Source organism: Poecilia reticulata, chromosome 14, assembly GCF_904066995.2.
Source record: "Poecilia reticulata chromosome 14, P_reticulata-male-v2, whole genome shotgun sequence".
In the NCBI taxonomy this organism is placed as follows: Eukaryota; Metazoa; Chordata; class Actinopteri; order Cyprinodontiformes; family Poeciliidae; genus Poecilia; species Poecilia reticulata.
In genome coordinates, this window is record NC_088843.1 from 24,166,703 (window position 1) to 24,178,655 (window position 11,953).

An 11,953-nucleotide genomic window follows, 5' to 3' on the forward strand; every position below is an offset into this window, starting at 1 on the left:
TAAGCAATAAAATATGTTTTCTTATTTTAATAAAAAATAAATTATGTGTTTATTTGCATCTTTCTAATATTGTATAAGAACTATTTAAGTGGTTAAATAAAAAAAATTAGCACAAAATTCTAACTTTTTTTATTTGTCGTCAGAATAATCGATTACTAATAATAATTGTTAGTTGCAGCCTTAAAATATGTAATATTACTAAATATTGGTTGTCAGCCATATCAGGAACATTAATTTATATATCAATATTAGCTTAAATTTTCATAGTTTTGTTTAATATATTGCTTTATTTTGAACCATATTAAAAAACAAAATGCATATTATTCCCCTTAAGAAAAAATATATATGTGCACATATATATATATACAGTAATATACATGCAGTAAAGAGATTATCTGAATTATCCAGTTCATGTTTTATATAGTAACACTGTATTTAGACACAAACAAAAATGCATTTAGCTTGAAAACAGGTGGGAAGATGACTTGCTTATTTACTCCCACATCCTATTCATACTCTAAATGTTCATATTTGTGCATCTCTAATACTGAACCATCCGAAATGCAGCATGTTTATTTCCAAACCTGACTGAGTTCATCTCTCCATCTCTTAGAGCTGTTCATCACTGAGCGCGCTCACCTGCGTAAGCTGCGGGTGCTGGACGGCGTCTTCTGCCAGAGACTGAGCAGACACGGCATTCTTCCGCCTGATGACATAAAGCACATCTTCATTAACCTGGAGGAAATCATTCAGCTGCATGGTAATGTCACTGTATTACATTAGAGGCTTCCTGGTGACGGATGGCTCAATTCAACAACTCTGCTTGCTAAGAAACATTCAAAACCTTTACAAAGTCCAGTTGTTACAACCAAACTTGACCACGTATTGTGCAGTTTGTGTATTTCTTGCTGATAAAGATGTCACCAGTAACAATGAGGTTTCCTCTCACTGTTTGATAGTTTCAATAACGGAGCAAATGGCCGCCGTCAGGAAGAGGAGTGAGACCTCTGTGATTGGTCAGATTGGAGATGATCTCCTGGCATGGGTAAGACTCTTTCTATAAAAAACACAGTCCCATTCAATTTTCAGAGTGCTTTCTATGTAAAATGAGCAGAAATCTCAGACAATACATATTACTACAAAATCCTAACTTGATTTTTGAATTTGTTTAGTTTCAACTAGAAAACATTTTCTAATGATTCACATTATCATTTCTCAGTAGTATTTTTTACTTTCCTGGCCTTATTAAAACTTTTTCAGAGACAACTGGCAATAATTAGAATTTACTGTAAATACTAGGAATGTAGCAGTACATGAAACTTGTATTCGGTACAGCCCATTCGGTTCAGACAGAACAAATACAGCGCTGTTTCATACCTGAACATATGCAGAATATTTGTTTGTGAAAGTAAGGTTACGTTCACACAGCTGGTAAATGTGACTTTTTTTTTCTAAAAAAAAAAAAAAAATCAAAATCAGATTTGTACCTTTTCCATAAGTGGAATTAAATCTAATACATTTTGTATAGTTTTCAAAGTTTTATCTGACTTTAATTTCATTTGTGTGAGACGTGAGTCCTAGTTCTGCTCCAGAAAAAGCCAGAAGGATAATAAAATAGATTTATAAACACAAAAACGAAGGATATTATATCTATATTTTCAGTATGTTTTAGTTAGTTCTATTAATGCACACTACGGTTGTTCCCCATTAATAATCGTTTTTATTTAATTCGGTTGTCTTTTTTATATTTCAGTTAAACTTTGCTGGAAACAAAGTTTAGGAAAGTAGCGTCTAGAAAGCATCCTTTCATTTCTTAAAAAGTGACCTCAGTTGTGGAAATAATCTAAAAGATTTTTTACAGTTACGTCAAACTCTATTGAAGTAACTTTGACCTACTTTATTTTTTGCCATAAGTTTTAGTTGAAACATTTAAGATTCCCATGAAAAAATGAGGGTATGTTGTGTCATAAAATGAAGCAGCATTGAATGATTTGAATATAAATGTGCTTTAGTTCAGCGAGGAGGAAGAGGAGAAGATAAAAAAAGCGACAGGAACGTTCTGCAGCAACCAGCCGTATGCGCTGGAGCTCATCAAGACCAGGCAGAAAAAACACCAGAGGTTCAACCTATTCATGCAGGTCAGCACAACATCATCACCACAGTGGTTTCCTTGGATGCTGGCTTTATTTCTGATTAAAGAAAGTATTACTCTATTTATTTTGTAAAGGATATTTTTACCAATATTTGATTTTCAGGAAGCTGAGAGCAACCGCTTGTGTCGCAGGCTGCAGCTAAAAGACATAATTCCTGTAGAAATGCAAAGAATGACAAAGTACCCGCTCCTACTGGACAATATTGCACAATACACTGGTATGAATATAATACATATACCTAATAGGGGAACTTTTTGGTTCTTTCTTTGTGAAGTTATTTTGTCTGTTTTCACAGAGGATGGTGAAGAGAAGGAAAAGGTGAAGAAAGCTGGAGAATGCTGCAAGAAGATCCTGAACCACGTCAACCAGGCTGTGAAAGAGGCTGAAAACAAACAGGTCAACACATCAGAATATTCATGAAACTCATTCAGTAATCAGCAGAGGGGGGTTATCTGTCACTTATCACTGTTTTCAAAGTAAAAGTCATATTTTCACATTAATTAAACTACACTGCTCAAAAAAATAAAGGGAACACTTTAACATTTAAGTGAACACTGAAGTGTTCCCTTTATTTTTTTGAGCAGTATATATTGTCAATATGGCTTTCATTGAATCACCTTCTTCTTTTACTTTACTCGTATTGGTTGGGTGTTATTTGTGTTTCGTATCCATTTCATCCCAGATTAACTTGATTTATGTGCCACTAATTGTTTCTCAATTAATAAGAAAAATATATATGTAAAATTAATAAGACAAAATATATACAATTAAGTAATTAAATGAAAAAGAAAAAGGAAAAACAAAGTATATTGATTTAGTTTGAAAAGAATACAATAAATACATTAAAAAGAACTGTTCTACGATTTGACAAAATAAATTCGATCTACTAATGTAAGTACTAACTTTTAATGAGTTCTGTTTTATCTCAACAGAGACTAGTGGATTATCAGCGAAGACTCGACGTCTCGTCTCTGAAACAAAGTGAAAACCCCATGATCCTGGAGCTCAGGGTGAGAAACGATTGCTCAATGAAAAAAGATCTAAGCATTGATGGATTGTAGCCATAAGACTATTTTTGTTCAATCAATCAATCAATCAATCAATCAATCAATCAATCAATCAATCAATCAATCAATCAATCAATCAATCAATCAATCAATCAAATTTTATTTGTATAGCACATTTCAGCAGCAAGGCATTTCAAAGTGCTTTACATAATTAAAATAAAAACAGAAATAAACAGTGAGAGAGAGAAAAAGATTTTGAAAAAGATTAAAACAAAAACAAAAAAGATAAAAACATTAAAACTTCAGAGTTTTAGTTAGAACGCCATCTAACAAGGGTACTCACACCTTAAAACCTTCATTAAAACGTAAACAGTGAGAATAAAGAAATAAAAAGTAAAGATAAAAACATTAAAAACAGCGAAGACATTAAAACCGGCACTCTTGTTGTTGTTGTTGGGGTTTTTTTACTCAAAAACAGGCCTGTTTTATATCATCAGTCTCCGCTTACTTTTAGGGTTCCACAAGGTATCGTGGGTCCCTTTCTGGATTTCCAGTACATACTGCCATTGGAGTCCATTTTCAATCAACAAAGAGTGACTGACAGCTGAAACATGCCAATCTTACGCACAATGAATAATCTGGCATTTCTTCACTATTTATTCCAGATTTTTTTGTGTCATCTTCCTAATTATTCAGTTAGTTTAATGTTTCAAGGCAATGATAGATAAACCAAACAACTGAGCCTATGATTTTTTTAAATACATAGCTAATATTGAAACCTTAATTAGGTGAATCTGTTTACATTAGAAAACTTTCAGCAATATATAAAGTAAAAAAGAGACCTTTGTCATTGCTAATTTGTGAAGCAGCTTTCCATTTCATATATGAACTAAAGAAACAGTTGAAGATCCACTGTTGTAGATGTATTTTATCAGTTAATTGTCAATGAAAGTATTTACTATGAACTTTTTTTTGTTGCAGAATCTGGATTTGACCAAGAGGGAGATGATATATGAGGGACCGCTCTCCTGGAAAGTCAATAAAGACAAGACCATTGGTAAATATAAACAACCTTAAATGAGAATACAGCTATTTAGTTAGATTTATATGTGTTTAAATTAGTGGTCAAAGACAAAACCTTCTAAAAATGAAAATGAGGTTTCATGACGTCCTTTCAGAGCTCTACACGCTTCTTTTGGAGGACATCATGGTTCTACTTCAGAAACAGGATGAGCGTTTGGTTCTCAAGTTCCATGGGAAGAACCTAACCAGCATTCCGGACGCCAAGCATAGTTTCAGCCCTGTCATCAAGCTCAGCACTGTCCTGGTTCGTCCTGTAGCAACTGGTAAGGCTGTCAGTCAATCCAAATACCTTGAATCCAACTACCTTGAATTCAAATACCTGGAAATTTTGCAATGATTCAAAAGCCCGAGTTAACAGCGTTCCAGTTAGCATAGTTGGAGTAGTCGGGATTCCGATATGGCAACACCCAAGGAGTCATTGCTCATACTCTTGTAAATATCGTTTTAAGATGTGCATTCCACATACAAACACCACTTTTAATTTCTTTAGATTAGGGCCAGGTCTTAAACATGTTAATTTTGGTTAATCAATTACATAAATTCTAACACGTTGAAATTTGTTAACACAATAAATTTTTCATACAAAAGTTTTGAGCCGGAACCTTTGTTATCACACATTTCTGGTACGCCTGTAAGTCTGACGCACAAGCGCAAGAGCAACACTAATGTCATCATCCACAGTCCACATTTCTAAAAAAAAAACTTTTCTTTTAAAAGAAGCATTTGAAAGTTGAATACAAATATATTTAATAAATGAGAATATTAGTGAAAATAAATGTTATCACTAAGTGAAACACGTTAGATTAATTACTCACTTTCCACTAATAGCTAATAAAAACATAAAATACAACTATTATATCAGACCAATAAAAAAACATTTTTAATACAGAAGCATTAAGGAAAAGTAAGTTTAATACCTGCTTAAAGGTTGTCAGTTTTCAAAAGGTAATTTTGATCTGAAAAATGTAAGTATACAAGCACTTTGCATCAATCTTGTGGTTAAATAACGTAAATAACTGATTAACAACATTAAATATTTCTGGAGTTAAGTTAATCTCTATTTATTAAAAATTGTTGCAACAAAATGGGTTTTTAAATTGAAAATGTTTATTTTATCGATTAAAATACAATTGATTGCAATCCATTAATTACAGACTTTTAACTCAGTTAACTCGAGTAAAATATTTTTTGGAGTCCTACTGCTGGTTTAGTTTATAGTTGCAAATGCTTCGTGTAACATTAATTTCTCTTACAAGTCTGTCTTGCAAAATAAAGATGTTTCCACCTCAGCTAACTATTCTTGATTGAAGGAGCGGCCATATTGGATCTCAAGAGTTTCTCAAAGTGGGAAGTCAGACATTGGGAGATGTTTCAGTAGATTTTTCTGACTCAAATTTGCAAGCTTAGCCTACAAATTTAACAATACATAGCATATGGCTTTGGTTATTCCCGGTTCAGAGGAGTCAGCAGCGTCCCCTGGAGGATGCTAATGGTAGTATATGTATATAGATGTACTGATATTCTGCTTGTTTTTTCAAGGAACCAGAGTATTCTCCGGCCAACTGCATTTTTGTCCCCCAAAACATAATTCAAAAATGCAGATTAGAAGTGCAGGTAGCACAGTTTGTTCTTTAATTTTAGAAGAGAAATAACTGACTGACTGGCTGTCCTCTTCAGACAACAAGGCCTTCTTTGTCCTGTCCATGTCAGAGAATGGGGTCCAGATGTACGAGCTAATGGCGCAAAAGGTGTCCGACAGGAGAACGTGAGTTTTCAACCTAGACTAAATTTCACTTTTAAAGGTTTTCTGTCTCACCTGGATGTGGTTTGCCTCTGCTCATCCAGGTGGCAGTGTCTGATCACGCAGTGCGCTGACGCCATGAAGGCCAAAACTCACCCCAGCGACAGGCCTCCAGCTCAGGCAGAGTGAGTCCACTGAATCTGCCTCAACTCTCCATGGTGATGTTTGTTTGTCTCTGCTCACAGTATGTTTTTGTTTTGTTTGGTTTCAGAGCCGAACGGGTTGCAGTTGAGATCCTGAACCAAGAGATGCCCAAACAGAGTGAGACGCTGACTGAAAGCATACATTCAGCAGGTATCTGTGGATCCAAGAAAAAAAACTGTTCAGTTTTAACACTTTATTATTAGATTGAAAAATTATCAGTTGGAATCTGCATTAATAAATATCCAATTTCTGTGGCAGAAATAAAAAAATAAAAATGTATATAACTGACTATTTTCATAGGGCAGACAACAAATATACCTTAATAGGGATTAATATATTAGCAACCACAGAAGCTAACATCCGCAATCATCCTTATTTCAACTCTTGAGTGTTCAGCCAATCAGCAACAAGAAAATTAAATGCTGCTCCTGGACTGGCTGCTGTGTAAACTCCAGCTAATAACGTGTAAAGTATCAGTGCGCTGAGATACTACAGTGTCACAAATTTCTTTTTATTTAAAATATTTTAATTACCCAAAAGCAACATGACTCCTCCAGACAAGATAACTTGTTTTTATAATACCCACTATAGGCAATTTGCTCAGTTTTTTAAACAACTTTATTTTTGTTTAGTGGTTTAACAACAAAGTTAATTTCATAAAACAAAGAATGTTCCTTACTTTATTAGTGTCATTATTTAGAAAAAACATTATGCATATATTGTATTAAAACACTTAGGAAAAACTGTTAAAGATATAATTTTTTGGCTTAATTACCTTTACATTTTAAAATATTGCTGAATTCTTTACCAGTTTTGGGTGAAGTTATTAAGAGCCACAAGTTGCAGATCCCTGATCTAGAAGTTAGCTCTTTAAAGACTAATTACACCCCAAATTGAACTTTTTTTGTAGATGAGCTGTATAAATTGGGTATTAAGGGTGCCCTCTTTGTGACATTTTTGTTTAATTAGAATATTTGGCCTAAAACCAACTCACTGCTGCCCCTCTGGGCTGAATGGTGGCTACTGCAGTAAAATTTTCCTATTAGTTACAATGATAGCCTTTTGGGTCAGCAGTGGTTTAAAAAGATTTCTAAATCACAGTAAATTAGTTTTTGCATTTCTAATCTAATGAATTGTGTGGCCCACCAGTCAGTTTAAATCTGCCAGTTTTGGTTCCCATGGCAAAAAGTTTGGACACCACTGTTCTATATTATTATAACAAATAAATTACTATTTTATTAAGCTCTTCAAAATAGTTTTGTTCTGTGTCCTAGACAAAGACGCTCCATGTTCTCCTGATGTTCAATCTCCCATCAATCCCTTTGATGGCTTGAAATCAGAAGATGAGGAAGAGGAGCTGGCGGCTACCGTCAGGCAGGAGGAAGATGGGGAGGAAGAGGAGGTGGACGAAGCTGAGTTGGAGGCCTTCCTGGATGGCCAGCTGACCGACAGACTCCTACAGGAAGGATCCCGCCAGGGCATCGCTCTTCCAGTTGAGGACATGGAGTCAAACTTTCCCTCCTCCAAAGCTGAAGAGGCTCTGCGGACACGTAAGCCGATGGCGATCCTTTAAATTCCAAACGCTGGAAAAGCCGGTAGATGATAACCAAAGTCTTCTGTTGCAGTGGCCATGCTGAAGGAGACTCTTTACTCCCACATGATGAGCAGAGAAGTAGAGAAGGAAACAGAAGAGAACAAACCATCATCTGCAGGACCAGAGAACAACGACCTGCAGCTCTCCTCTGGCCTTACCGGGGTGTCTGAGTCAGCACAACCTAATGGTGAGTCGGCGATTGAAGCCATTTTTACACCTGATAGTATGATAGGCCTGGTTCAATTTGGAGACCAAAGTTCCAACATTTGATACATTTTTACCTGCTGTAGTTCTTTTTCTCAAACGGACCAAATTCTTTGAGACCCAGAGACTTTTTTTTGGTAACACTTTATTTGAAGGGGTGTGCATAAGACTGACGTGACACTTTCATAATCATGACATAACACAATGGTCATGAACATGAAGGAGTCTTCATGAATGTTTACAACTGTTGTCATAATGTGTCATTAGGAAAATGACCCTTTTAATGGAAAGTTCTATTGAAATTTGCACTAAAAGTACATTAAAAGTGTCAAAGTCGAGCTCCTTACTCTCAATGCTCCCAGTGCTAATTAGAAACTACCAATCACAACCAGTCAATCATGCTGTCAGTCATACTGGTGTTCACACTGTCAGCAGAGCCTGTACTAAATCCTAAGGGTAGTTAGTGTAGCCACCAATGATGGCGAAACAATTATTTTCCTGTAACGGTAAGTTAGTAAGTTGTTCCTCTGTCATTAGCGCATTTAGCAGTGCATTCATGAAGTTTATTGATAGCTCTAAGACCATATTTTGATTGTCTTTACTGATAATGCCCTGCGCTATAGTCCGCTTCCTGCTTGTGGAGTGGTCTCTGGTCCTCTTGGCGTTCACATTGGCATTTGAACCACACTAGAGTTAACTTCAACCGAACTGAGACATAAGTTTATAGGCAGACCAGAGTTCGCTTTTTTGTCCAAAACAGAGTTCAACACATTCACATCTCCCCAAACAAACCAGACTTTCTAGACAAATGGACTGGAGTTGGGTTTAAGGGAACTAAACAGGACCGGTGTAAACGCATCCTTAATGAAGTTTAGATGTTTTTGTTCAGATTCTGAAACCTTCTGGTCTTTAACCAGGTGGTTTTGCGGGTCTGGACTTTGAAGCCGGTTCTGGGGAGAGCAGCGCCGACGACGACGTCACGATTGACATGAGGAAGCTGCTGTCCTCCTCCTCACAGGCAGGGGGCGACGGCCCCGATCTGAGCAGGCAGTTGATGACCCACCTGCGTCTCCTGCAGGCTGACCTGCAGTACCTGCAGGTAAAACACACTGGAGTTTGTTTTAAAATGACTTTATCATTAACAGAAATCCTGGGAGCCATCATGTGATGGAAAAATCTTTAAATGTGTTTCAACTGATTAAACCCTGTTTGGTGGTAAAGCAACCTGCAGTGTTTAAGTTTGGTCTAATTGCTTTGATTTGCCCTCAGTGGACTGAAAAATGAATGAATAGGATGTGATTGCTTATATTTTTTCTTTATTTTTTTTCTTTATAAAAAATAAGTAATTTTTGATGTAGTGTAATGTAACTAGAATTAATAGACATGAGAGCTCAACAACCAGGATATTTATTCTTTTCAATCTTATGGTTATCTAACCATCAGATTGGTGCAAAGTGCTGTTATATCAAATCAAATTCAATACATTTTAATATGTGTTCCAGTGAATCTCATTTATTAAATTAAGAAGGTATTAAACATGCTTTTCATTATGTTTACCTTTCTGTATAAAAAATGTTTTTTATAGGTCTGAGGTAATATAATTTTCCAAACATTTTGGTCCCTATTTCTTTAAAAAATGTCAGAAAACACCTGAAATTTTGAAATAGAAAATGTATCCAGTTTCATATTCATGTAGCTTCTGCATCTTCGCATGCTGGATCCTGTAGTTTATGTTGATGATTTTTTTTATAACAGTGTTTTGTTGTATTTATGTTATTGCAGGAAGTAGAGATGAAGTACAACGAACTGCAGCAAATCCACATCAACAGATCTACAGACTCAGATGATAACGGTGGGTTTCAGCTCTCTTTGCGTACAATGTGACTGTTTTTACTCCACCTGTCATCAAACGCCCTGTCTGCTTTGTTTCAGAGGGACTGCAGTGATCGTAGACCCGATCTGAGTCAAACGGGGGATTTTACTTGACTTTAACCCACCGATAATGGAAGCTCTACTGGGCAAAGGATGATTATCATGTTTTACCTGCAGAGACTTTTCCCTATAAAAACAATCAACTGATCGTAAACACTGGATGTATGAAATGGAAAAAGGGAGGTATGGTGAGGCGTTCAGGACTCCATGGATGCTTCAACAGCATGAAAGTAAAAGTGCTATCTCGTAATGATATTTCCTCCAAGATAAAGAGACTCAGATGTTACTGCCAAGCCACAAATGTTTTCAACAACTGAGAGGCAGACAAACTAAAATATTGTTTTTAGTGGATTGAGTTAAGCAGAAATGAGAGTCACTGTGAAAAGCGTTTCATGTCCAACGCAAACTCTGATTTCTTGGATGTTTTATTTCACTGTTTGGTTTGGTGAAATGGTTCAAACAAACAACGAGCACCGATGACAAAACATGGACATTTCCAGGTTTTTGTATGGAAAATCCCATTTCCAGAACTAATTTAACTGATCCAGCACATTCCTTATTTCTTCACTGATTTTTTTTTCACACCTCCTAGTCTGATATATTTGGATTGAATGGGACCAAAATTGCAACATTTGTTACATTTTCAGCTGCTGTGATTCTCTTCTACACTTCCTTTGAAAAGCTTTTTCCCCTCCTCACCTGTGGTGGCGCTGCACCAAGAACCACCGAAGGAAATGACGCAAAGACTCTGAAGAAGACACTGAGAACAACTTTCTTCTTCACAAAATGTAAACAAAAATGGAGTGGCATCAGATTTTAGCAGTTGTAGGATTTCTCTTTTGTTGTTGGTAAAAGACAACAAATCATTTGTTCCACTAGGACTGGACATGTACGTTTGTGTTGGTTGTGTTTACTGAGAATGGGCTCTTTGGATTATAAAAGTTACAGACCCCTGATCTAGACAAAAATATTTGGTATGGTAAGATTTAGTATTTTTGCAGTGCATTCAAACTACGGTAGTTAAAAAATCTTTCTATGTAAAGAAACCCGGCAAATAGCATTTACTCCTCCTGGACAAGCATGCAGTGACAGTGGAGAAGAAAACTTTGGGCATTCTAGCTTATGAATATTGTTGGAAAAAGTCTCAGCTACTGTATATTCCACATTTGGAAGCAATTTATATTTACTTGGCTGGTTTTAGGCATTCAGATGAAGCAGAATCCTGAATCAGTGCAGTCTTAGTAATATACTACAAAATAAAATATTACAAAGCACAAAATATTACCAGATATTTTGGTCTGGTTTCTACTACAAATAAATTTTAATGAGACAAAACTAACTTAAAAGTAGCTTTTCAGGAAGATACCGGGGCTTGTTTTAAGATAATTCCTTAATATTGATTAAAAAAGTACTAGTTCCACTGGCAGACAAAACATATAACTTGGAAAAATGTCTTGCTATAATGTATTAAGTTTTTTTTTTTAAATTACAACAAGCTCCTACTAGTAAGTTAGTTTTCTTGTTTTAAGTGTGCTAAGATTTGCACCAGAAACTAGACCAAAAAACAAACAAACTAACTTAGTAATATTTTGTGTTTTTGCAGTGATGCCGTTTACTTCCTGTCCAGTTGCGTGGATTTAATTAAACTCCATTATTTTTGCTACCGGCTCCCTCTAATGTGTTTGGTTGATTACTTCTTTTTAAAGGTTGGACTCACTGGCCGTAAGACTGCGCCGATCACACTGTGGCTTTCACTTCTTGGACGATAAAGCAAAGACGGACTGAGGAGAGACGTGTTGTAATGTAAAGATGTGTATTGTAAAATGCTTAAAGTGTATCAGCTCTGTGGTTTTATCCACTGTTCCTTGTTTTGCACCATGATGTCATGTAATGTATCAACACAAACTACTTAAAGAAGATTTATTATCGTACTGTTTTAAGCTGTTCCACAAGTGTTGCTTTTTATTGTTTTTAATATAACAGTAGTTTCTCCTCTGCTCTGGCTCGGACATGAGTTTTTCAACATTTTCTGAGC

General features: G+C 35.8%; 1 protein-coding gene across 5 annotated transcripts in view; it reads left to right on the forward strand.

Annotated features, from left to right (window-relative positions):
• Nucleotides 1-11,915, forward strand: part of arhgef12b (Rho guanine nucleotide exchange factor (GEF) 12b) — a 47,331-nt gene extending 35,416 nt beyond the window's left edge. For 4 of the 5 annotated variants that reach the window (XM_008428520.3, XM_081615262.1, XM_008428522.3 and 1 more), the window contains 16 exons: nucleotides 614-760; nucleotides 960-1,045; nucleotides 2,013-2,138; nucleotides 2,256-2,370; nucleotides 2,449-2,549; nucleotides 3,086-3,163; nucleotides 4,142-4,217; nucleotides 4,339-4,506; nucleotides 5,921-6,008; nucleotides 6,089-6,169; nucleotides 6,256-6,338; nucleotides 7,463-7,738; nucleotides 7,814-7,969; nucleotides 8,904-9,085; nucleotides 9,769-9,838; nucleotides 9,919-11,915. In XM_008428520.3, coding sequence (XP_008426742.1) covers nucleotides 614-760; nucleotides 960-1,045; nucleotides 2,013-2,138; nucleotides 2,256-2,370; nucleotides 2,449-2,549; nucleotides 3,086-3,163; nucleotides 4,142-4,217; nucleotides 4,339-4,506; nucleotides 5,921-6,008; nucleotides 6,089-6,169; nucleotides 6,256-6,338; nucleotides 7,463-7,738; nucleotides 7,814-7,969; nucleotides 8,904-9,085; nucleotides 9,769-9,838; nucleotides 9,919-9,932 — 1,847 coding nt within the window. In that variant the 3' untranslated portion in view covers nucleotides 9,933-11,915. The remainder of the gene's footprint in view (nucleotides 1-613; nucleotides 761-959; nucleotides 1,046-2,012; nucleotides 2,139-2,255; nucleotides 2,371-2,448; nucleotides 2,550-3,085; nucleotides 3,164-4,141; nucleotides 4,218-4,338; nucleotides 4,507-5,920; nucleotides 6,009-6,088; nucleotides 6,170-6,255; nucleotides 6,339-7,462; nucleotides 7,739-7,813; nucleotides 7,970-8,903; nucleotides 9,086-9,768; nucleotides 9,839-9,918) is intronic. The other variant, XR_535441.3, reaches the window with a different exon arrangement.
• The last annotated feature ends 38 nt before the right edge of the window (nucleotides 11,916-11,953 follow it).